The 25,580-nt window shown below is 41.4% G+C and overlaps 1 protein-coding gene across 1 annotated transcript; it reads left to right on the top strand.

Annotated features, from left to right (window-relative positions):
* Nucleotides 1-559: 559 nt before the first annotated feature.
* On the top strand, nucleotides 560-13,392 carry LOC311093397 (uncharacterized protein). The gene is made up of 8 exons (XM_084130750.1): nucleotides 560-679; nucleotides 1,965-2,000; nucleotides 4,689-4,885; nucleotides 5,532-6,580; nucleotides 6,678-6,747; nucleotides 10,401-10,575; nucleotides 11,329-11,494; nucleotides 12,732-13,392. Exons 3-7 carry the CDS (start codon nucleotides 4,699-4,701, stop codon nucleotides 11,486-11,488), a joined length of 1,641 nt encoding a protein of 546 aa, XP_083986876.1. The 5' UTR covers nucleotides 560-679; nucleotides 1,965-2,000; nucleotides 4,689-4,698; the 3' UTR covers nucleotides 11,489-11,494; nucleotides 12,732-13,392.
* The last annotated feature ends 12,188 nt before the right edge of the window (nucleotides 13,393-25,580 follow it).

Here is a 25,580-nt window from a genome sequence, read left to right as displayed (position 1 = left end):
GCACTGTAACAAATTTCTGTAGTTTTCACAGCATTATTACTGTAAAATCAGCAAAAGCTTACTGTAGAATCTGTATACAGCATGTTACTGTAGATCTGCAAAGCATCATGGTCAATTTTCAATGGCGGGTAAATTCTACAGTAAACATATTTTTTCTGTGAATCACAATACAGCAATTTCTAGAGGATTTTTTTTTTTTTCAGCCATGGAAAGCTGAAAAGCTACGAGATTACACATTTTTATCGGAATTTTAACTTCAGAAAGGTAACTTTGATGATTTATTTCCACAGTTTACTCTTGTTAAGTTACCTATTTGTTTAACTTTAAGAGTGCACCGAGAGAGAGAGAAGTACCGAGCGGCCCACTTCCTAGTAAACTCGTGTCTTGTGTGCATTTTATTACCAAAAAAAAAAAATCTATATATATTTGCGCATAATTTCGATAGATTTTCTAATCTGGCAACATTCGATAACGTCATCATGAATAAAAATTAAATTGGAATTAATCTGTTGTGATGTAACGTTATCTGTTGGTGCGCTAGCCGGAAATATGATCCCGTACACTTGGATAATTTTTCTCTTGCTTGCTGAAGTCAACTGTCACCGCCGACGAGTCGACGACACTGCGTGCGCGTGAAGCACTGAAGCCAGCCGACTCCCGACAGAAAACGCAGCTAGAGGTAAGACTTAACACATTTTTCATAGGATTATGATTTTTCTGAACCTCATCGCATTGCAGAAAAGAGATTGTTGATAGCCTAATTTGAAGCGCCATTCCCGACATGTGTGAGCATATTACGTTAGCTGCTACAAAAGATTTGTCTTATCTGCAACATTACATTTATAACGTCTTCAGTTTGATTAAAGAGTACGTTTAGCATTGTTGAATAAAATTAATTTGTAATTATGTATGTGTTGGTGCGGTAACGTTAGCTATTTGAATAATCTCACTCGTTTTTTTTTTTTTTTTTGCCTGCTGCTAACGTTGCCGCCAGAGGAATCAGACATTTAAGCGGGCCGAGTCAAAAGAAAACGCAGCCACAAAACTTAATTAAAATACGACATTTTAAAGGATAACTTTAAAGTTATTTCCTCCCCCAACCTTCACCAACTTCATCGCTTGCAGAGGGTAAAGTTAGCCTAACTTACACTGTTGGTAGCCTAATTTGAAGTGCCATTCTCGACTTGTGGGAGAATACTGTATGTATTAATATTGTTCTTATCTGGCAACATTACATTTATAACGTCTTCAGTTTGATTAAAGAGTACGTTTAGCATTGTTGAATAAAATGAATTTGTAATTATGTATGTATATGTTGGTGCGGTAACGTTAGCCGTTTGAATAATCTCACTCGTTTTTTTTTTTTTTTTTTTTTTTTTTTTTTGCCTGCTGCTAACGTTGCCGCCAGAGGAATCAGACATTTAAGCGGGCCGAGTCAAAAGAAAACGCAGCCACAAAACTTTTAATTAAAACACGACATTTTAAAGGATAACTTTAAAATTATTTCCTCCCCCAACCTTCATCAACTTCATCGCTTGCAGAGGGTAAAGTTAGCCTAACTTACATTGTTGGTAGCCTAATTTGAAGTGCCATTCTCGATTTGTGGGAGAATACTGTATGTATTAATATTGTTCTTATCTGGCAACATTACATTTATAACGTCTTCAAGTTTGTTAAGGAGTAACGTTAGCTTTGTTGAATAAAAATTTATTTGAAATTGTGTATTAATGTATGTGTTGGCGCGGAAGCCGTTTGAAAAATCACTCGGTTTTTTTTTTTTTTTTGCTTGCTAAACTTGGCGCCTAAAGAATCAGACATTTAAGCGGGACGGCTGATTCGAAAGTTTTATTCATTCGAGAGTTTTATTAATGACTCGTGAAAGCATAATAATATACTCGCACTGTATTAAGATTTTTCGAGATCTTACTCTTTCTTTTATTTACCATTTGGTTCTTTTCTTTCAGGTTGCAGCAAAGACAAGGCCTCAGCAATCGTTCCAGGTACATAAGTGACATGAACTAGCATGCATACAATGTTTTTCAAATGCAAACAATGTTGTTTCTCTTCGGACACAATCCCTAGATATGTCAAACACGTTAAAGTGCACAGAAACCGTGCAAACTTCAGGTATCCATGTGGGATTTCGAAATGTCCTTGTAATTTCAAGACATTTTGTGCGTTACAGACACACATGTACCGAAATCACTCAAAACATAAACCAGCTAGATCTCAGAAGTGTGTGAATTTGAATTGTCAGGTTGAGGAATGCACTTTCAAATCTTCACATCTTTCAAGTCTCTGTGAGCATTTAAATATGCATATTAGGGATGGGGAAAAGATTGTTTGCCCTATCAGCACTTGTCAGAAGCTCTTCAGTGTCAGATCCTCATTCACCTCACATTTAAGCAGGAAACATGCAAAGGATTTGGTAGCATGTAGAGATGGAGGTGTAAACAGTGATGATGCAGCTATGCATGATGATGCTGTTGAGATGGGAAATGATGACATGACTGAGACTATAGAATTTCCTGAGGTTGGTAATTATTCAGGAGATGTTGAGAGAGACAGGAATGTTTTTCTTACCAATTTGGCCCTTTTTTACTTGAGAATGCAAGCAAAGATGCTTTTACCTGCTTCCACAATATCCACTCTGATAGAAGAGTTTCAAGAACTATGCACAAATGCAATGTCACAGATGTTTGTTCGACTTCGTGAAGAACTGTCAAACCTTGACATTCCCGATGAAAGGATTTTTAATATCATAGATGGTCTGTCAAAAGATAACTTATTAAAGATGTATAATGAGGGCATGTTCAGATCAGATGCAACCAGGAAGACATATTTTAAGAACAATTTCCATTATATTGAGCCCATACAGGTTCATCTTGGTTTTGATGCTTCTGGTAAAGAACGATTTTGCCAGTATGTCCCAGTGAAAGACACTCTAAAAGCCCTGTTGAACCTGCCATCAGTGAGAGAGCAATATAATGTGTCAAAAATGCACTTGCCAGAAGATCCAAATGTGCTTGAGGATGTGAGAGATGGTAAGACTTTCAAAGAAAATAGCCTTTTACAAGAGTTTCCTTCTTCAGTTTCTGTTATCTTGTATCAAGATGCATTTGAAGTAGTGAATCCTCTTGGATCTGGCAAAAAGAAACACAAGCTCCTAGCTGTGTATATGACACTGAGTGAGATATTGCCACATAACAGGTCATCCATTGACCCAATGCAATTAGTCATGCTGTGCAGGGAGTCTGATTATCAGTTTTTTGGACAAGAGAAAGTTTTCTCCTCCCTTGTGAAAGACTTAAAAGACATTGAGCAATCTGGTATTACTTTGGAAACAGGCCAGACTGTGAAGGGGGTAGTAATTGCAATTGCAGGTGACAACCTGGGGTCGCATTCACTTGGAGGTTTTACTGAGAATTTCAGCAAGAGCAAAAACTTCTGTAGATACTGCCTTATAGCCAGAGACAGATTTGTAAACGAACCTACTAAGCTAGGCCCAGCAAGGACAGTAGAAAACTACAGGAGCAGTGTGGCGAAGTTGTCTATGGGATCTGAAAACTGTGTAGATGGAGTAAAAAAAGACTCAGTTTTCAATTCTTTACAGCATTTCCATGTATGCCAACCAGGACTTCCTCCATGTCTTGGTCATGATCTTTTCGAAGGGATTGTATCTGTGGATCTTCAACTGTATCTTAAACATCTTGTGGCCATTGGGAAGCACTTCACATTTGTGCAGTTGAATAGGATGGTCTCTCAACTTAAGTTCAAAGGTAGTGATGCTAATAACCGACCTTGTGTGATTAGAGCTGATGGAGAGAAATTGGGAGGAAGTGCAGCACAGAACTGGTGCTTGTTGCGTCTTCTCCCTATCCTTGTTGGTAAACGTATCAAGAATCCACTTGAAGATCAAGTTTGGCAGTTGTGCCTCAAGCTGAGGGAGATAGTAGAACTTGTCTGTGCTCCCAAAATCCATACCAATCAAGTAGCCTATCTGAAGCTACTTGTTGAGGAATATTTGGAATCTAGAGCAGCTATTTTTTCAGACAGACCATTAAAGCCAAAACACCACTTCCTCCTTCACTATCCAGACCTTATAATTAAATTTGGCCCTCTTATTCGCCTCTGGACACTCCGCTTCGAAAGCAAGCACACATATTTTAAGCAGTGTGCACGGAAGCTCCATAATTTCAAAAACCTATGTAGCACTTTGGCAGAAAGGCACCAATTACTACAGGCCTATTTACACTCAGGGAGCTTTTTTCCAGGCATTCTTCAAGTAGGCCAAGCCAATGAATTTGATGATCAAATGTACAATGTTGCCATTCAAGAAGCTGTAAGACTAAGTGGTATTAAGAAACAAAACACAGTAGAAACAGTTTCTGCCACATACAAGGGAACTACCTACAGGAAAGGAATGGCTGTACTTCTCAATGTTAATGACAGGGGTCATGAGCTTGGTAGGATTGTTGTTCTTCTGGTCAGTGAGGAGAAGGTTCATTTTGTTTGTGAAAAGTCTCAATCAGTGCCAGCCTTGGATCTTGGTGTTCACATCTTGCAGCATGACACACAGAAACATTATGTTTGCGTTAGTGTGGACACCCTTGCTGATTATTACCCACTTCCAGTTTACAACTTTGATCACCTTGATGTTTTTGTGCTTCATCATTCTGTTTTTTCAGGTGAAGTATAATGGAAGCCAGCATTAAAAGTGTCCTCTCCTATCTGGAAAATGAGTCACTGGAAAAGATTCTACAACATTTGTCAAGCATTGGGGTTAGGACAGCTGATGACATGGAATTCATAAAAGAAGATGATTTGAAACACCTCCTGACACCAGTGGACTGCAGGAAACTACTGCATGCCTTCAAAAGAAGAGGTAAATTGTAGTATTAAAATTATATTTCACCAAAAAATTTAAATTGTCATCAATTACTCACTCATGTCGTTCCAAACCCATAAGTAGTTTGTTCATATTTAGAACACAAAATGAAGATATTTTAAATTTTCTGTTCCTTCATTGAAATTCTGCTTACCCAAAACTTATAAAGCTTCATGCTTCAAAACTTAAAATAAATCCAGATATATGGGGTAGTTCAATTTAAGTATTCTGAGGAGACACACTGGCTTTATAGTTAACGGATTTAATTTAGAATTTTATTCACCTATAAACGTTAACTAATGAACATACAGCACTCAAAATTTGTAAACATAAGCTCAACTGTACTTGCTTGATGCATGAGAACAAACCTTCATGCTCCATGTTTGGTGATCAATGTTTTTATGTGAATAAAAGCCTAAATTAAACACATTAAGTGATTTGTTATTACTTTAATAATTTCAGTTAAATAATGAAATCCGTTTAAAAAATACAATGCATATGAATTCCAAAACCAGCAGTCATACAATATTGACTATACACATTTATTAGATACAGCTATGTAAAAAGTTTTTGACAAGATGTATATGTTTTCGTAAAAGCCTTGAATTATTGTGATAGCTACTCCATGCTTTTTCTATTTTAGATACACAGCACAACACGCAGCAACATGACTGTACCATGGAAACTTCTGCTGAACCTGACTATTTTTTGACTTTAACACCTGTACCTTATCCTGAAACCTCACCCAATTCAGAGCTTGTATTGGAACCTTCAAGCCATGTTTCTGTGCAGAATAGCACTTGGGTTTCAACATTTTCTGTGCCGTGGGAGAAAACACATGAAAGCTTGAGAAGGTGTCTTGCACAGAGGAAACGACCAAAAGCTGCAGATAGACGGCATATGGTGAGAGTCATTGCAGAAGCAATAAGACAGGTTTGCTTGAACCCCCCATTCAGGCAGTGTGCTGAACTGGCTAAGAGCATTGTGGATAAATATCCTGAGTCTTTTGAAGACCGAACAGAAGAGGGAGAACAGCTTGGCAATGGATATTACACTTTAAGCAAACAACTGAGGATAAGGATCGATTTTTTAAACAGAGACAATACCCTAACACGACTTCGAAAACCAAAACGAATGGTCCCTGCCGTGGATGAAGACCTGCCTGGACCATCAAGAAAGTGTGCCAAAACTGATAGCTACGGCTGTGTCAAATGGCAGCCATCACAGCTGCCTGAAGGTGAAAATAGAGAGTCTCTCTATGAGAAGAAAATAGAGTTAATGACTATTTATTCCAAGGAGGGACAAAGAGGTGCAGACCAGAAGCGAGTCAATGATCTCATGACATTACTGTATGAGCAACAGCGTCGTGACATTAATGCAACTCCTTCACCAACCCTGTCAGATTTACAGAATGAGTGGCCATTTCTCTTCATCCAGAAGTTTTTACTACAGCACTTCTGCACATTGACAGGAATTGAGCTGGAATCAAGACTACGAGAATCACTTGCTGGCAAAGGGAAAAGAGTGCTACAATATTTCAATAGTCAACTTTTGAAATGGAACAAGGAAGTGAAGGCAGTCCTTCATGGCATCGAGAGACAGATGGAAGACATGGATCCTGGACTTTCTGCAATTGTAGTCATGATTGCTTACTTCAAAGAAAAGGAAGAAGCTGTTTTCCTCTTGGCTGATGCAAGTATTTTTTGTACAGTATTGCCACACACTTTCTCTTATGAATATTGTACTTGTGATTTCTAAAAGTGTTTTTTCTGTTTATTTTGTGTTACAGGAAACTTCCACCCAAGCAGACATTGAGGCCCAGATTTCCCTGCCAAGCACTCCAAGGCTCATCATGCTCGGTAAGATCCCACACACACACACACACACACACACACACACTCACTGTCCCTCGCTCACTCACTAGCGCTCACTCACTCGTGCACACACATACACTCACTCACTTACTTGCGCTCACTCACTCGCGCACACACACACACACACACTCACTCACTCGAGCACGCACACACTCACTCACTCGTGCACACACATACACTCACTCACTTACTTGCGCTCACTCACTCGCGCACACACACACACACACTCACTCACTCGAGCACGCACGCACTCACTCACTCGTGCACACATACACTCACTCACTTACTTGCGCTCACTCACTCGCGCACACACACACACACACACACACTCACTCACTCGAGCACGCACACACTCACTCACTCGTGCACACACATACACTCACTCACTTACTTGCGCTCACTCACTCGCGCACACACACACACTCACTCACTCGAGCACGCACACACTCACTCACTCGTGCACACACATACACTCACTCACTTACTTGCGCTCACTCACTCGCGCACACACACACACACACACTCACTCACTCGCGCACACACACACTCACTCGAGCACGCACACACTCGCGCACACACACACACTCACTGTCCCTCGCTCACTTACTCACTTGCACACACACACTCGCGCACACAAACTCACTGTCCCTCGCTCACACACACTCGCTCACTTGCGCGCACACTCGCACTCTCACTCGCGCGCGCACACTCGCACTCTCACTCGCGCGCGTACACACACACACACACACACACACACACTGTCCCTCGCTCACTCACTAGCGCTCACTCATTCGTGCGCACACACACATACACTCACTCACTTACTTGTGCTCACTCTCGCACACACACACACACACACACACTCGCGCACACACACTCGCTCACTGGCGCGCACACACACACTCACTGTCCCTCGCTCACTTACTTGCACTCACTCACACACACACACACACACACTCACTGTCCCTCGCTCACTTACTCACTTGCACACACACACTCGCGCACACACACTCACTGTCCCTCGCTCACTCACGCTCACACACACTCGCTCACTGGCGCGCACACACACTCACTGTTGCTCGCACTCTCACTCACTTACTTCCGCTCACTCACTCGCGCACACACACTCACTCGAGCACGGACACACTTGAGCACGCACACACTCGCACACACACACTCACTGTCCCTCGCTCACTTACTTGCACTCACTCACACACACACACTCACTGTCCCTCGCTCACTTACTCACTTGCACACACACACTCGCGCACACACACTCACTGTCCTTCGCTCACTCACGCTCACACACACTCACTGTCCCTCGCTCACTGGCGCGCACACACACTCACTGTTGCTCGCACTCTCACTCACTCGCGCGCACACACACACTGTCCCTCGCTCACTCACTAGCGCTCACTCACTCGTGCACACACACATACACTCACTCACTTACTTGCGCTCACTCACTCGCGCGCGCGCACACACACTCACTCACTCGAGCACGCACACACTTGCACACACACACTCACTGTTCCTCGCTCACTTACTCACTTGCACACACACACACACACACTCCCGCACACTCACTGTCCCTCGCTCACACACACTCACTGTCCCTCGCTCACTGGCGCGCACACACACTCACTGTTGCTCGCACTCTCACTCACTCGCGCGCACACACACACACTGTCCCTCGCTCACTCACTCGCGCACACACACTCACTCGCGCACACACACACTCACTCGAGCACGCACACACTCGCGCACACACACACACTCACTGTCCCTCGCTCACTTACTCACTTGCACACACACACACTCACTGTCCCTCGCTCACTCACGCTCACACACACTCGCTCACTGGCGCGCACACACACTCACTGTTGCTCGCACTCACTCGCGCGCGCACGCACGCACACACACACACACTGTCCCTCGCTCACTCACTAGCGCTCACTCATTCGTGCACACACATACACTCACTCACTTACTTGTGCTCACTCTCGCACACACACACACACACACACACACACTCACTCGAGCATGCACACACTCGCACACACACACTCACTGTCCCTCGCTCACTTACTCACTTGCACACACACACACACTCGAGCACACACTCACTGTCCCTCGCTCACTCGTGCTCACACACACTCGCTCACTGGCGCGCACACACACACACTGTCCCTCGCTCACTTACTCACTTGCACACACACACACACTCGAGCACACACTCACTGTCCCTCGCTCACTCGTGCTCACACACACTCGCTCACTGGCGCGCACACACACACACTGTCCCTCGCTCACTCACTAGCGCTCACTCACTTGCGCACACACACACACACTCACTCACTCGAGCACGCACACACTCGCACACACACACTCACTGTTCCTCGCTCACTTACTCACTTGCACACACACACACTCCCGCACACTCACTGTCCCTCGCTCACACACACTCACTGTCCCTCGCTCACTCACGCTCACACACACTCGCTCACTGACGCGCACACACACTCACTGTTGCTCGCACTCTCACTCACTCGCACACACACACACACACACACTCACTCGAGCATGCACACACTCGCACACACACACTCACTGTCCCTCGCTCACTTACTCACTTGCACACACACACACTCGCGCACACACACTCACTGTCCCTCGCTCACTCACGCTCACACACACTCGCTCACTGACGCGCACACACACTCACACTCACTGTTGCTCGCACTCTCACTCACTCGCACACACACACACACACACACACACTCACTCGAGCACGCAAACACTCGCACACACACACTCACTGTTCCTCGCTCACTTACTCACTTGCACACACACACACTCCCGCACACTCACTGTCCCTCGCTCACACACACTCACTGTCCCTCGCTCACTCACGCTCACACACACTCGCTCACTGGCGCGCACACACACTCACTGTTGCTCGCACTCTCACTCACTCGCACACACACACACTCGCACACACACACTCGCACACACACACTCACTGTCCCTCGCTCACTTACTCAATTGCACGCACACACTCGCGCACACACACTCACTGTCCCTCGCTCACTCACGCTCACACACACTCGCTCACTGGCGCGCACACACACTCACTGTTGCTCGCACTCTCACTCACTCGCGCACACACACACACACACACACACACACTGTTGCTGGCACTCTCACTCACTCGCGCACACACACTCACTGTTGCTCGCACTCTCACTCACTCGCGCGCACACACACACACACACACACACACACACACACACACACACACACACACACACACACACACACACTCACTGTTGCTCGCACTCTCACTCACTCACTCGCGCACATACTCAACCCATTGTGGAGGACCGTTAAAAAATAAAACATTCTAGTCTTTCTGTCGTGATGTCGTGAAGCATCGCAGACGTGACGTAGGTTGTCGCCCACTATGGCACACTATACGAGATAGTCTACAAATTCTACACTGTGCATACATGTGCAGGCACACTACCTGGCTGTTCATTAGAGGATGTTATGAAAGTGATCTGTGTAGCAAAGTTTTTTTGCCAAACAGTAAACCATATCAGATTGAATGATGTGCAATGTCAACTTAATTTTTTCAGGAGAGTCCATTCTGGGGGCAAAAAAGTGGATGCTTTCCATCGAGGGCAGAGTTGTCCTCCAACTGAGTGACTGTTCCGAATTCACTTCTGCTCTTGCTGTCCTTTTTGCATCATACTATGTATTTAACATGGAATATCCTGAGGAGGCAGCCACTACATTAGAATTTATCCAGAGGTAAGCACTTATTTGTTGTTGATATATTTTTGACTAGGAATGGGAACAAATATTTGAGTACTCATTCTTTAACCACCTACCCGACTAGTAAAATACTTCTCAAAGTGTTTATTTGGTTTATATGGACTGTTGTGTAATTGTTAAACATCAAACTTTTATTTTAACTCACCATGCAAATGGTAGAAAAGTAAGCACAGCTAGTCTACAGTCAAAATTTCATGGACATCACATTTTCTTTTCTTAACTTTAATACTAAAGTACTTGGTTTTTAGAGTACTTGACTTCTAAATTACTCAAAGTTCCCATCTCTACTCTTCACACTTCTATAAATGTGCTCACTGTAATCTGTAGTACACTCCAATGCTGCAGCAAGTCCCTCTATCAGGGTTCCCCGCGGGGTCTTAAAAAGTAAAAAATTCTGAACTTTAAATTTAAGTCCTTAAAACCACTTAAAAACCGGCCAGATTGTCATCCGCAGTCTTAAATTTAATTTAGTCAGGTCTTAAAAAGGTTTTACCCTCGTTCATTTCCAGAAATGCTGGCCGCAGAAAGTTATTACAAAGTAGCAAAAAAGTATCGAGTTGTAGCCTACAAAGCGGAGCTCTAGAGCAGGGGTCTCCAACACGTCGCTTGCGTGCTACCAATAGCTCATGGCCTGATTTGAGGTAGCTCGCCAGAGGCCGTTCACATTCTTATGACAGGTTTTTTTTTTTTTTTCTTGGATAGAGTAATGCATGATGTTTTTATTTACAGATTCTTCATCAGGATAAATCCGGAGCACAGCAAGTGCAATTCGAAGGTCCAGATTAGCAGAAGAACTGGGAAGGTGGTCCAAAGAAAAAACGAGTCCCTCAATCCACACGTGGCATCGTTCATCAGGGACTTCATTGAGTATGACTGGAAGAACAACTAATACCAGGTGAGACTGTTAATTGTTAACTTGAATACTCTGAGTTATTGTCATTCTAAATCCCACTTTTAACCCCAGGTAAAGGAACATTTAAAAAATTGTAATTTAGAAATTGGGTTATCAGCGCTTTTTACCAGGGGCTGCGTGTTGTGCTGTGTATCTAAAATAGAAAAAGCATGGAGTAGCTATCACAATAATTCAAGGCTTTTACGAAAACATATACATCTTGTCAAAAACTTTAGCTAAATATGTGTTCTATATTACATATTTATTATATTTTTACTTATATCATTAAATAAAGTTGTTATTATAAAAAAAAAACGCATTATATTTAATTATTTTTAACCTTATAGGTATAGCGGAGGATTTTTTACTTCCGGGTGGGTGACCTATACTATTGGTCCTCCTAATTGTCAATCATTCTGGTGAATCAATCAAACTTTTCAAAAAGTGGAGAGGGCGGGTCTTATCTAAAATTCGGAAAGATCCTCTGCTATACCTTTAAATAATAGCCTACTACCAGCTGATAGGGCTTTCTGTATGTTTACAGCATTAGGTGAGTTGGGGTTTTTTTCTTGAGAAAAATTAAGGCCTATCTTGTGTGTAGCCTACCTAATATTTATCCAAATGAGTCAATATTAAATAAAATCACAATAATTGAATTGAAATAATAAAAAATCGTAGCTTACCAGATATTGTACCATGTAAACATTGTAACATGTTGTCACTAAACCTAATAAAATTCAGTTTAGTTACTAAAATGTTAGTGACAATCACATACACTTATTGTGATGCCATTTTTTTTTACAATAATTTTTTTTATGTATTTTAATTTTCTGTGCATAATTTATTTTGTTAAACTACATAAATGCCATTATCTGTACCGTATCCCAACTGTTACAATAAAACATCAGTTGAGCAATATAACATGCATTTTTATTCAGTATATAAGCAATATTTTGCTTTTTATGTTAAAGACACTATTGATACCGTGAGAAATTTACATTCTCAGGAAAATAGCCGCTTATCAGTTAATCGTTAATCGATCGATAAGGTCTATCAACTAATGATTAATGAATTAATCGATAATTTGCAACCCTAGTTTTGGTTTATAGAGAAGTGGACATTGTATTACATGTTGATTGGCTTAATTAAATGATCCAATCAAACTTTTATATATATTGTCATCAACCCATCTGTCTTGCTTATAAACTTTTCCATTAATAATTAATTTCTTCCACTGCAGGGTAGAAGACTCCAGCCCATGATGTTGACTAGTTCAGGCCGGGTAAAAGACTCCAGCCCATGATGTTGACTAGTTCAGGCTGGGTAAAAGACTCCAGCCCATGATGTTGACTAGTTCAGGCCGGGTAAAAGACTCCAGCCCATGATGTTGACTAGTTCAGGCCGGGTAAAAGACTCCAGCCCATGATGTTGACTAGTTCAGGCCGGGTAAAAGACTCCAGCCCATGATGTTGACTAGTTCAGGCTGGGTAAAAGACTCCAGCCCATGATGTTGACTAGTTCAGGCTGGGTAAAAGACTCCAGCCCATGATGTTGACTAGTTCAGGCCGGGTAAAAGACTCCAGCCCATGATGTTGACTAGTTCAGGCCGGGTAAAAGACTCCAGCCCATGATGTTGACTAGTTCAGGCCGGGTAAAAGACTCCAGCCTATGATGTTGACTAGTTCAGGCCCTGTTTTTTAAGGAAAAATAAAGTTCTGGGAGAAAACAACATTCAGGGACCAAATTCTATTGTTCAAAATCCTGCTGTTTTTAAATCATTTAATTTGTCTTTTATACCTTCTAATTGAAAAAAAAAAATGTTTTTTTACTATGCTATTTTTATTTTATGAATTTCGAAATTTAAATTGTGAAAAGTTGTCAATAAATGGCATTTTTGTGACAAAAACAGTGTCTTCATTTTACAGCACACAAAATTAATGCAGTAATCCCTATTACAGTAGTAAAATATGTGGGGTGATGAAACACAGTACTGTGATTATTACTGTAAAAAAGTTTACAGTATTTTTTAAAGTTACTGTGATTAAGTTTACAGTAAGCGTACTGTGAAATGAACTACAGCAACTTACTTGCTAATTGCTGCCAGCAAGTTGCTGTAAATTTCACAGTATTCTTTTTACAGTGTGGAGCATTCAGTGCACATGCATTGACTGTTTCTATAGCAACTAGAGCATCTAATGGCAGCTGCAGTGATGCGATAACTTTACCACTTGGCAATTGGCTCCTTTATTTGGAAGGCAAGATTTATTTTGCCATATTGCGCATTGCACTTTCTCCCATTAATAGGCTGCATCCAAAAACTGAAAAATGCTGCCTTCAGAGGATGCATTCCAAGGTAGGAAGACAAAGGCACGTCTGAATTCAAAGTCAGCTTGACTTCCTGTCTCGTGAGATACTGTCACAATTGCACCGGTCCTCCTTCCATTATGCACACTCAGGACTCCATTTCCCAACATTCCTCCAGGTTCTCACCTGCTCTACCGTGTGTATGGGCTTCCCTGGCTGCTTTCCTGCCTTGTGGATACCCATCTCGATCATCATCATCTTCCTTGCAGTGATGATCTTCATTCCTCTATACCTTCAAAGGACATATAGACTTTGAATTACCAGCTAAGTGGTGACTTAGTGGCTTTCTCTTATACAGTTGGCCTTCCTGATTCATTCCTTATGTTTTCACGTTTCAATAAAGAACCTGTATCTGTGAATCTGCCGTCTCCTCTTCTGATTGTGACAGAAAACCAGAACAACCAAAATGGTTGTGGGTAATTTTTTTTTTACCCGAGGCTTTCCTCTGCACAATATTTCAGGATGTGGAGGAATTCCTGAACTACTATTACCTGATGACGTGGAATGGTCGTGTCCTTATCCACTGCTTCCAAAATGCACTAGATGACAATGTCTGCCAACTGCTGCCAGTAAAAATCATGGTTTATCGTATACAGTCGAATCATCGGTTTCATAATTCTCCTGTAGACTACAGTGAGACCATCCCAAGCTCCCTTGTCTCTGCCAGTCTTGAGTCAACCATAGAATATGTTCGTCAAAGAACCACCATTGTCTATAACCATCATGTCATGGCCGCCATGCCAGAGTATCCTACTATTCCTCGATCCAGAAAAGCAACATCTCCAGCCTTTCCCAGGGCCTGGAAGGCTGTGTCCAACAGTGCAGATATTACATAGAAATTAGCGGATCCTCCCCTCATGTCTGTCGGCTCTAAAGAATCACTCCACTCTTCGGTTCCCATGTCCAGGGTCCGTTACAAAGAAAGAAGTTCCTGTGTCCGTTGTAGCGAGTGAAATTCCAGAGTCTGTTCCAGAAAGGAAACTCCAGATTCCATTCCAGAGAAAGAGATTACAGAGTCTGCTCCAAAGTCCGCTCTCATCCATGAGCCCTCTCCAGAGTCCGCTCCAGCCCATTCAGCCAGGAGCCCGCTCATGCCCCAGAGCTCCGCCAGAAGCCCGCTCAAGCCCCAAAATCTAGTAACTACAGCGCTGTCCATGATGCCTATGGCTCCTCCCAAGAAAATTTGGGGGCTTCCTCATCATGGCCATGGAGACCAGTCAAAGTTCCCTCGTCACAGCCACGGAGGCCGATCAAAGCTCCCTCGTCATGGAGGCCGATCAAACCTCCCTCGTCACGGCCACAGAGGCCGATCACAGCTCCCTCGCCACGGAGACCGATTATAGCTCCCTCATCCCGACCTTGATGGCCGGCCATGAACTCTGTTTTCTCATTAAGTCTGCTGAATTTGGCCCTTCAGATGTCAACAAGTCAGCCTGCACTCCAGACGTCAGCAAGTCAGCCGGCACTCCAGAGTCCAGACCCCCTTCTCTTAGTCGGCAATCCAGACACCCGTCTCCCAGCCGGCACTCCAGAGTCCAGACCCCTTCTCTCAGTGGGCAATCCAGACACCCTTCTCTCAGATGTTCTCTCCAGATGTTCTTAAGCCAGCCACCCATCCAGACGTTCTGTAGTCAGTTGGCCCTCCAGACCTTAACAAGCCAGCCGATCCTCCATGTGTTCTCAAGCCAGCTGGCCTTCCAGAGGTTAGAATCGTCTGCTCGGATGTGGTGGTCTTCTGCTTAGCCAAGCATCCTGGACCTTCTGCTGGGATTGTTCCACCATTGTTCCCCATGGAATATGGTGTTTTGGAGCATCTGGAATCTGCTCCTAGGGGGGGATGAATCAGGTAGGAATACTGTAAATCAATACCCCCTGCCTTCATGATTTTTGAAGGCAGCATTCTGTGACAGTTGAGCTAAAAAATAAAGATGGCGTCTGAAAGTTGCAAGTGGTGGTCAGTTTCTGTATAAATGTATGTTTTTGACCAACGCTGTCCAATTTTGATGTAATTTCTAGGGAGAAATTACTATTGTAGTTATTAATTATTTGCTTAGTTATTACCAAAACTCTCTCTATTTTGCTGCAGATCGTTAAACCGCTCTGCTGCCTCAGAAGACCGAAATCAGTTTTGTGTCATTGTCTGATAGGGAAACATGTCAGCTGCCAAAGTTTTCTGACACAGCCATAGTAATACGAATGCACTGTCTTTCTATATATAAAGTCTTTGTGGCACGCACATAAAGCCTCCTTTCAAACAGCTTGTGAGTTGAAAGTACCAAAATGAGTGGCTTACTGTGCTTAAACTTTCAAATACACACAAAATTGTCAAAACACAGTCAGTTTTGGAAAGTGAATAGTTGAGAAAGAAAACGCATGTTGTGCATATTGGATCCATACATAAGCTCTTAAAGTGACAGCAGCCGAATATACCTGCTGCTGTCTGTCATGTTTATCAAAGAACAAAAGACAAAGAAAATCACTCACTGCTCTTGACTGAATAACTTTTGTAACGTTAATTGTAAGCATTAATCTGTATTTAAATTTTACAATGAAGACCATCCAGTGTTATTTTACATTTTATCACTTTAATTTCTGTAGTAGGCTATTTTCTTACCTAAATATACTGTTAGACCCACCTGGAAAACTTATAGCCATGTTTATTTAATTTCTCTCTTTATTTTATTGCATTTATTTATTTCTTATTTTATTATAGACTTTTTACTTGTCTTTTTTTTTGCAAATTTAGTCCAAAGATTCAAATAAAGCCTCCCTCTGCTATGTGAAAGCTATTGCAACAAAATTACCAAAATTATTAGAAAATTATGAGATGATAATAATAATATCTGTATGGCAGTATATATGGCAGTTTTCCCCCATGCATAGTGTCGAAAATGATATAGAATATCTATACTTTTCAAGGTATTGTATCATAGTTTAAAATTCCAGTATCGTGACAGCACTAATTATAGTGCATCATCCTTTATTGAAATGTAAAAGCTCCTAGGTATGTCCCAATATGTGTATTTATGCACTATTGTATGACATTTTTTTGTATAAATAGTGTGAGTTGTGTGTTCTCACTGAAAATTCCACATAGAAAAAGTACACTTTAAATTCCCAGAGGATGCACTCAATTAACTAAAAAAAAAAAAAAAAAAAATGTGTGGAATGTTGGACACTTCATGCACTCAACTGCCGCAGCTTTAATTATGTAGTGGAGAAGGAGGGGCGATCAGACTCCGACAGTGAATTACAAAATAACCTTATAAAATGTATACACAACATGATGAGTACATAGTGCATAAGTAAAGATTTAAATCGCCATTCATGTTACACACACACACACACACACACACAAATCATACAGATTTGGAACGTGCATGACAGAATTTTCATTTTTGAGTGACATTAAAGCCAAATATTTAAAAAAGTGGATTGTAGCTAATATTTTCAGTTTTTCCAAACTGCTAAAATTGTACTTCAGACATCTTTAAATAGCAGCTAAAATGTTATAATTTTTTAGACATAAAGATGACAAATCAAGCCACAACCTGAGACAATTTCTTGCTCTTAGATCTGAAAACAGCCCTAATAAAACACTAATATACAACTAAAACATTTTTCCCTCAATACCGCATTATTGTTAGTTAAATATGACATGAAATATGATATTTGTGTCAGCCAATCAACAACATTCCTAAACAAAACTGCTTCCAAAATAATTGAACTTGAAAGGCAAATACATTACACAATACACACGCAGACACAGAGTCATGCATGCACACACACACACACACAGCCAGAGCAAAGACAGAAACTATTTAGCATGCTAGACTGACCACAAGGTTCAGGCTCACCCAACTAACCTCTAGGTGTTGATTGCTCAGGGGGACCTGATCCTGGATCAGGGAGGCCATTCCCATGAAGATTTAAGTATACACTTGAAAGCCGCTCCAACAGGTCGCTTGTAGAGGGTCAGGGGGTCAATTGCCTGGTGGTGCTTAATGGTAGCAAAAAAAAACGTCAGTCATCTTAAATGGCCCACAGTGAAGCTTGTGGCCCGCGACTGGAGGAATGCAAGGAATTCTGGGGGGTTAAAGCAGTGCCATGAGGTGGCAGACACCGACACGGGGCTCTGGAAGTTGGATACAATGTCACCGCCTCACCATCACTCAACATTAGCCACCGCTCTCTCAACACCTTGTCCCCGCTGTGGGTATTAACTGTTGTCGGTTTATAAAGGAAAAAAAAAAGCTTGATGCACATCAAAGCAAGAATCGTCTTTAGAGTCAAAAGTTGAATATTTAAATTTGCGGATTTATTTTATTTTTTATCAAAGAGGTGTAGCTGAATCAAATAACACCGATCTACTTCAAACCTAAAGTAATTGACTTGTGCAATGAAAAAAAGAATGGAGCTCCATTTTGCATTGAGGAGGCCTGCATACAAAACAGGCACTCTGGAGGATTACCTAATGTTATTTTCACCTCTGTTATTTGAGTGCTTCTTAAAGCTGTGAAAACATATGTCATCATGCTGCAAGGGCCAAATATTATAATTATTTTCCAGAGAAAATGACAAAAATTATTTTCGAGTGTGCATAAGCGATCATTTATTCAGTCTCTTTGGCGGTCACTGCGCATTTATAAAGCGGAAATTAAACATTCTAGCACTTGACATTCTAGTACCTTAAAATTCTTCCTTTGACATCACATTCTTCTTCTGCACTTCAGAGTCTGTTGCACTCACCTGGCCCGCTGACACCGCCAACGTGTTATTTCCTCCCTGAGCTTAAACTCATGATCTAACGACCTGCCTTTGGTCCAAAGTCAACACTGAGCAGAACTTGTCAATCATTTGATCCACTTCATTGGCATCAAGGCTTGATTGGGCACAATTAGTCCTTAGAAACAAATGACATCAATCTGCCCTGGATTTCCATTGAGGGAGGCTGATTATTTGCTTTAACCTGGAACACTGATTTCATTTTCACCCCTCTGTGTCCCCTGGGGGATTAACAAACAGTGGAAAACATGTACGACTGACATAAGATCCTTTGGCCTTATAGAGAAATTTTCAAATGCAATTTGGCCAAACCCGAAGGGAGTCCAACCACACAACAATTTTGGCACAGCTAATGCACTGCCTTGAGATTTATTTCAGTTTTTCTATGCGCTGTGTAACAGACGTACCAATTGTCAGTTTCCTGTCTGTTAAGAATTGCTGTGCAAACTAGCATATGTCAAAATGCTGTTGACTGTCCACAGACATAATAAATTGTAAATTTATGGCCTCTGAATAAATTAAAAAATATAGTAACACTTTACAATGACTCCAGAAACACCAGCAGCTTCAAATAACTGTTTACTGCTCAACAGTGGCTTTTTTTTTAGCTGTCCTTGTAATACAATTAATTTGTTTTGACAGAAACTTTCCTTTTCCCTTTGACCGAGTTCTCTTGTGCTGTAAATTACTCACAAATATTATGATAGTTCGATAATCTCTGTTCAGTTTTCACACAATATTAGTTGTTTTCATGCCTTTTGCATAACACAGCACAATTTCATGCTTTTCATCTTCAGAAAGATCTTTCTTCCTCCTATATTGCATGAGAACTGTGACTTGCTTAATAATGTGGAACAACCTCTTTAATAGTCTTTTCATTTACCTAAGTAGACCTGGCAAACTATTTAACAAACCTGTCTGAGTTATCTAAAAAGATATGGAGAAATTCTAAGAAACTCCTTCTTTTAAAAACATTTATTTGTAATATTCTAAATTAACATATAGATAATCTATAAATTAATATTATCCTTACTAAATGCTGTCAAAGTTTTTTCAGACCTAATGCAATAATGAATATTAATTGTATTGTAAAGTGTAAAATTATCAAATTAATTGCATCAATATTTGCTGAGCCCCCAAATTTAATACAAAAACCCCACTGAATAGACAGGGGGTATGAATAATGTGTTGTTGTTGTTTTTATTACATTATTATTTTGAATTAATCATATTAAATTAACAGCCATAATTTAGCCATATAAAGAAACTAGGAAAAATACAGGTTAAATATTACTAGCATCCATGCAAACACTCAGACATTTAATGTTTATGTACAGGGAATTACTAATGGTCCATTAACTATGTGGATTTACTTCCAACCACGCAGTGTTATGAAAAGGCCAGCACAGAGGCTCTAAACTCAGGCTTTGGCACTTTTCTGCAGACTGCAAGACTAAATTTACAATATTGACTCTTTGGCTGTGTTCTGTTACAGTAAAGAGGACACTGGGTTACGGTAGAGACATACCAGGGTAACAGTGAGTAAACACAAACACGCAGGACATTCACACCCAGCTCTGAAAATGTGGGCAGAGTTCCCTGTGGAAAAACTTTATGATGAACAGCCGTTATGTATTGCAAGTTAGACGATTTCCCATGCAGTTTTACCAGGTATTATAACGATTGTTTTAATTGCATAATTAGAATTAGAATTAAATATGCTATACTATTAAATTAAATAGGCCGAAAAATGTGATCTCAGCATATGCCAACACAAAGATAACCAGTGAACACTAACAAACATTGTGCTGATGCATCAGTAGGCTACCATTTGGCGAATCTTCTACGTCATTCACACTGAATGTTCTTAAAAACCACCAGTTTATTGGGTGATGATGCTCAGGTTCAGAGCGGGAATTATGGTGAAGACCACGCCTCCCGGTCTGTATGAGGGCCTGTGTGTGGGTGCACTGACCCAAGGTAACCCAGGGCTGTGTTCTGAACTCTAAAGGGGAGGTAGATCAGAGCTGGTAATCACAAGCTCAGCTGTAAAAGTCCTAATGAGCCTCAGAGGCAGTGGTAAAGCAAAGTGAAAGTCACCTAATGAGCCAAGAGTAATATATGCCCATCCCATAATGCCTATAGTAAACTTTACTACTGACTTAAGTTATTAGCCTGCAACAAAAAAAATATTTTGGGGATTTGGACTATTATTTCATACGTCAGGCATTACAAGGTAAAATAAATACATTCCACCTGTATCTCTCTAGCTTAACCACCAGAGAATATGATGCTTGTGTATGGGGCGCTTGCTCCTCTTCTCCCAGATTGGTCTCCCCTCCTCCTGGGGCAGCCAGGCTCCAGGGTAGACAAGCGATCTCAACTATTCTTTTATTTCGTGCTTAACCTCCTCTACGACAATAAAGGTCTGTTTGCCTATTCACCCGCCTCAGCGTTGAACCTGATAGCACTTCAAAGTTCCATGCTGGGGACAGTGATTAGATGCTTCAGGGTGCTGCTTTTCACTGGGCATTAAATGCCATGGCTGTTTCACCAGGTAAAGCATTTAAAGACACATGATTGTCTTTGGAAAAAATAAAAATAAATAAACTGGGGTAGTGACAAAAATAAAAAAAATAGACATATTGAAGAGATGTAATAAAGATAGGGTATTGTAGTTTCCACTAGGTGTGCAAAAAAAAAAAAAAAAAAACAATAAGCCTTCCAAAAGAAGATGACAGTTATAGGTGGCAGCATCTGCAGAGCAATCTAACAAAGAAGGTCTGGCAAAAAATGTAGTTTACTTAAATTTCATGAGTTCCTTTGCCCATATAATCTTTAAGCTAATAAGGTTAAGCATATTTGGCTTGCTGTCCGCAGTGGAGGGGCTCGAGGAAGCAGCTTCAACTCGAGCTTAGATATATCCCCCAGTGGGACTGCTAATGCTTGGATGATGAGCAGCAAGATGCCTAAATTACGTTGGTGGAGTTGGGGAGGTGGAGGGATGCCAAAACAGCTGATGCCAGAGCAAGGTGAGTGGCTGCTCCGGCGTTTAATTAAAAGATTAGATGGGTTCACTCCTCCCAAAATTACGTTGTGAACTTCACTCAATGACTAATAAAATTGATGACAGCCATAACTCTCTTGGTATCACTATGCTATTGTAACCGGTCCTACTCGCCCAATCAAACCAGGTCTCTGACGTGGGAGACGGGAGCACTAACAAGGGCCCTGTCCCAAATGTCACCCAAAACACTTGCGGTCTTCCTACGAGTCTGCTCTTTTGTGACGTAACGCTGTTTTGACTTGTTGGGAAGAAGTCTACTGTGGAGTTCACTTCAGTGCGGGCTCGACAAAAGTGTGCATCGAGGGTACATATCAACCGCAAAGTGGGCGCTCCACAAGACCGAAATTGCACATGAAGTGTGCCATTTGGGACAGGGCCAAGGACGCTAAAGCCTGTAGCATCAGTTGCTAGTGCACCTCTTGAGGCCAGGTGAGTGAGGTTTACATGCATAGCTCTTACTGGCCTACGTCAGTTCCACTCACACCTTTAAACATCATTCCCATCCGGGTCATGGTACCAAATGTAACCAGTCCTACTAGACCCGCTCCGAGCGGGATTTGAACCGGCGTCTCCAGCATGAGAGTCGGGCACACTATCAAGGAAGCTAAAAACCGCAGCCGCTAGCGTGCTTCTTGAGGCTTACACACACAGCTCTTACTGGGCTACATCCTTTACACATGCTACACATGCTATGTTTAATTTAATTTCTGTATCATTAGCAGCACAAAACAGAACTGCAAAAATATTTTTTCAAACAGGTTTTTCAAACTGTTCAGAAAAACAAAGTACTGCACAAACTCGGCCAAGCAAATGAAATGTTGGGCTGCTCAAACAAACAGAACAATATTGAAAATGCAACAGAGATAAAGGGCTTCTTCAAAATAGTGCTTGTTCAAAATTACTATAGCTTGATGCAGCAGACGCTTTTATCCAAAGCCTACGCATTAGTACACAAAAATCAAGCTGTAAATGGCTTACTTAGTTGTCTCTGTGCATCAGTCTGAGATAAAAGACATTATACACCACAATCAGCACAGCAGCTCTGTAACACACTCACTGCAACATCCCTTTATCTAATGGAAATGGCACTGACAGATGTGATGTGAATAGTGCAGCATATAAGAGGCAACTCAGCTGCTCTCAAAATAACTTAACATGTGAACAATTGTAATGAATATGAATATGAAGTGATCTCTCAATTGGACCATGTAGGCTAGCTGTAGTTAAGACTCCATACTATGCTAGACTTACATTAGTCTCGCGTAGCCAGACCTTCAGACTGACGGCTGAAGGTCTGGAATTCATAGCAGCTTTCTTTGGCCAAGGCCCGCCCATAAGGCCGTTTGACCGACATGTCAAACAACCAATTACAGTTCGTTTCGTTCAGTGTCACGTTTCGTTGCGTGGAAATGTCCCCACAACAACAGATCGGCGTGCAACCATAGACTGCAACAAGTCAGTCAGCATAGAAAATCAAAGAAGGAGAAGAAAACAAGCAGTAAGTCATTGATCTGTTTGTGCACGTATAACAACAATTGCGTCTGCATTACCACATCTGATCAAAACACCGAGTAAATCAGTAGGAAACGCAATTACACGTCTGCGCTTTGTTTCCAGGCGGACCGAAAATAAACGCGACACTCGCGCCCCCCGGAAATCCGATAAAATTCAACCAATCAGATGACGACTTCGACATTCCTGAAGTGTTTCCAGTTAAGTGTACCATATGCATCAGACGTTTAGCCAACGTTCCGTGGGCGTGACGTCTGAGGCTGAGACTAGACTTACATGGACAAGAGACACAAATAGACCTAAATCAGAAGGACAGTGGTATGTATTGTGACACCGCCCTCTAGTGATGAAACAACAATAGTAACTTGGTAGGATGTTGCAGAGTTTACAACCAGTGTCTGTAACAGCTGCATGGAGATTCAATGTTTTTTACAGCATTATGTGAACACCAACTATTGATTTACGTGTACCTAGGTCTACTGTGTTTTGATCTGAAAAAACGCTAGACATTTATCTGCACGTCCACAACATAAACCTTCTTCATCGTTTTTGGAATATGATCAAGTGAATATTGATCAACTCAGATCAATATTCACTGCATCCGCTGCTCTTTGTGTTTTATACTGTAAATGTCCCGTTACAGTTTACTCTGTGAGAAAGCGTCCAAACCATTATAAGAGTGGGGTGTCCGGAATGATTCAGTAAATTGCGGACCATTTTGGTTATCCGTTTGATCGATTCACCACCTCTAGTGAGTTCATTTGCGATTCGGGTATCGCTGGTTCTGATTCTATACGTTGTAGGCTGTAGCCAATGTCAGCGCTAATAGGCTAAATCCCTGTAAATCCGTGTATCATTCGTTCAGTCGTTTTTATGTAATAGGCTATTGAAAGTAGAAAAATGAGAAAACAGTTACTTTTTCGATTTTTCATTTTTTCCAAAAAAAAAACGAAAAACAAGAATTCAGCATGATTTTTCGTTCTAAGGTAGAAAAATGAATAAACAGCCTGAATATTAGATTTTCTACACGTGGGCGGGAATGAAACGCCCCTTTCCTCTGATTTGTCAGCCGAAGATCAAACTGTCCCGTCATCAGGGGCACGTTCAAGTTCAAAACGGTGCGCAACGTTTTGCTACGGTTTCAAAAAAAAAAAAAAAAAAAAAAAAGTTTTGCTACGGTTTCCGGGTTGAACGTCATGTTTCCTGGAAACGGCGTGCACCGGTGTGCAACAGGGTTTGAGATACGTTTTCTCTTGTTTGGTGGGTGTGTCAGAACTGCAGTCCAATCAGCAGCAACATGTATATAAAGCACGCGGTATTAAAGTGAACTGAACTCGCACAATGGGTTCCAGGAAAGTAATTTACAAATGTGTTCGATGCAGCTCGGTATACGCAACACCTGAGGATATTAGAAGACATGTTTGTCGTAAGTTTTATTGTAAAAATATAGGATATCAACATAATGATGTAGTTGTTTATATTTTTAGCTTCATTGCAGGTGTATGACATTTGGTATAGAAATAAACAATGGTAATTAAGTGCTTTTCCTAAAAATGAGAAAGAAAATACAGGGTATTAAAACAGTATGAACTACAAATAAAGTCAGTATGTGAGGCTAAATAGATGCGTTTTAGTCTGAATTAGGTAAGATGTGTGCTTCCACTTCAGTTTCAGAAATCCCTTCACTCGATTGGGATGTTCTCTTTTGTTCTGGGCGGCAAGTGCAGTAACTGTAACATCGGGCATGTTTTGTAGTATTAAACACATATTTATACCGACTTCATCAGGCTCCGAAAATTCTTCACAAAGAACACAAAGAATGGCCTTCTCAGCTGCCATAGTTGCAACTCTTGCGTCATCAGAACAGTGTTCAACGCATCACCGTTTCTGTTTAAAAAACGTTGTGAAGAAACGGTGATGCGTTGAACACACTGCTGAACTCAAACTTCATTCATTTGTGAAGAGCAAGAGTTTTGCATAAGCACTTGGACAATGCTTTTGAAACACAGAAGGGTGAGTTTGATAGTTGTTGGTCATGACAACAGACTTTTATATAGGCTACGTAAATATATGTAACTCTAAATACTACGGAAATGAGAAGAGTGCAAACCCCAATTTATCATTCGTTCAGTCGTTTTTGATTTAATATTGAAAGTAGAAAAATGATAAAAACAGTTCCTTTTTCGTTTTTTCATTATTTTCAAATAAAAAAAACCCGAAAAACAAGAATTCAGCTTAGAAAGAATTCTACCCAAGAATTCAGGTAGAAAAATTAATAAACAGCTTGAATATTCATTTCTATACAGGAATGAAACGCCCCTTTCCTCTGATTTGTCAGCCGAAGATCAAACTGTTCCATCAT

This window comes from Abramis brama (assembly GCF_963993115.1).
Source record: "Abramis brama genome assembly, chromosome: 12".
NCBI lineage: Eukaryota > Metazoa > Chordata > Actinopteri > Cypriniformes > Leuciscidae > Abramis > Abramis brama.
The sequence above is the reverse complement of the archived record's forward strand: the minus strand, read 5'-3'. Positions and strand labels throughout refer to the sequence as shown.

Excerpts from the sequence above, each read along its gene's own strand:
- LOC311093397 (XM_084130750.1), top strand. The coding sequence starts at position 4,699 with ATGGAAGCCAGCATTAAAAGTGTCCTCTCCTATCTGGAAAATGAGTCA. Across the intron at positions 4,886-5,531 it reads GCATGCCTTCAAAAGAAGAG|ATACACAGCACAACACGCAG; the intron begins GTAAATTGTAGT and ends TTTCTATTTTAG. Across the intron at positions 6,748-10,400 it reads TCCAAGGCTCATCATGCTCG|GAGAGTCCATTCTGGGGGCA; the intron begins GTAAGATCCCAC and ends TAATTTTTTCAG.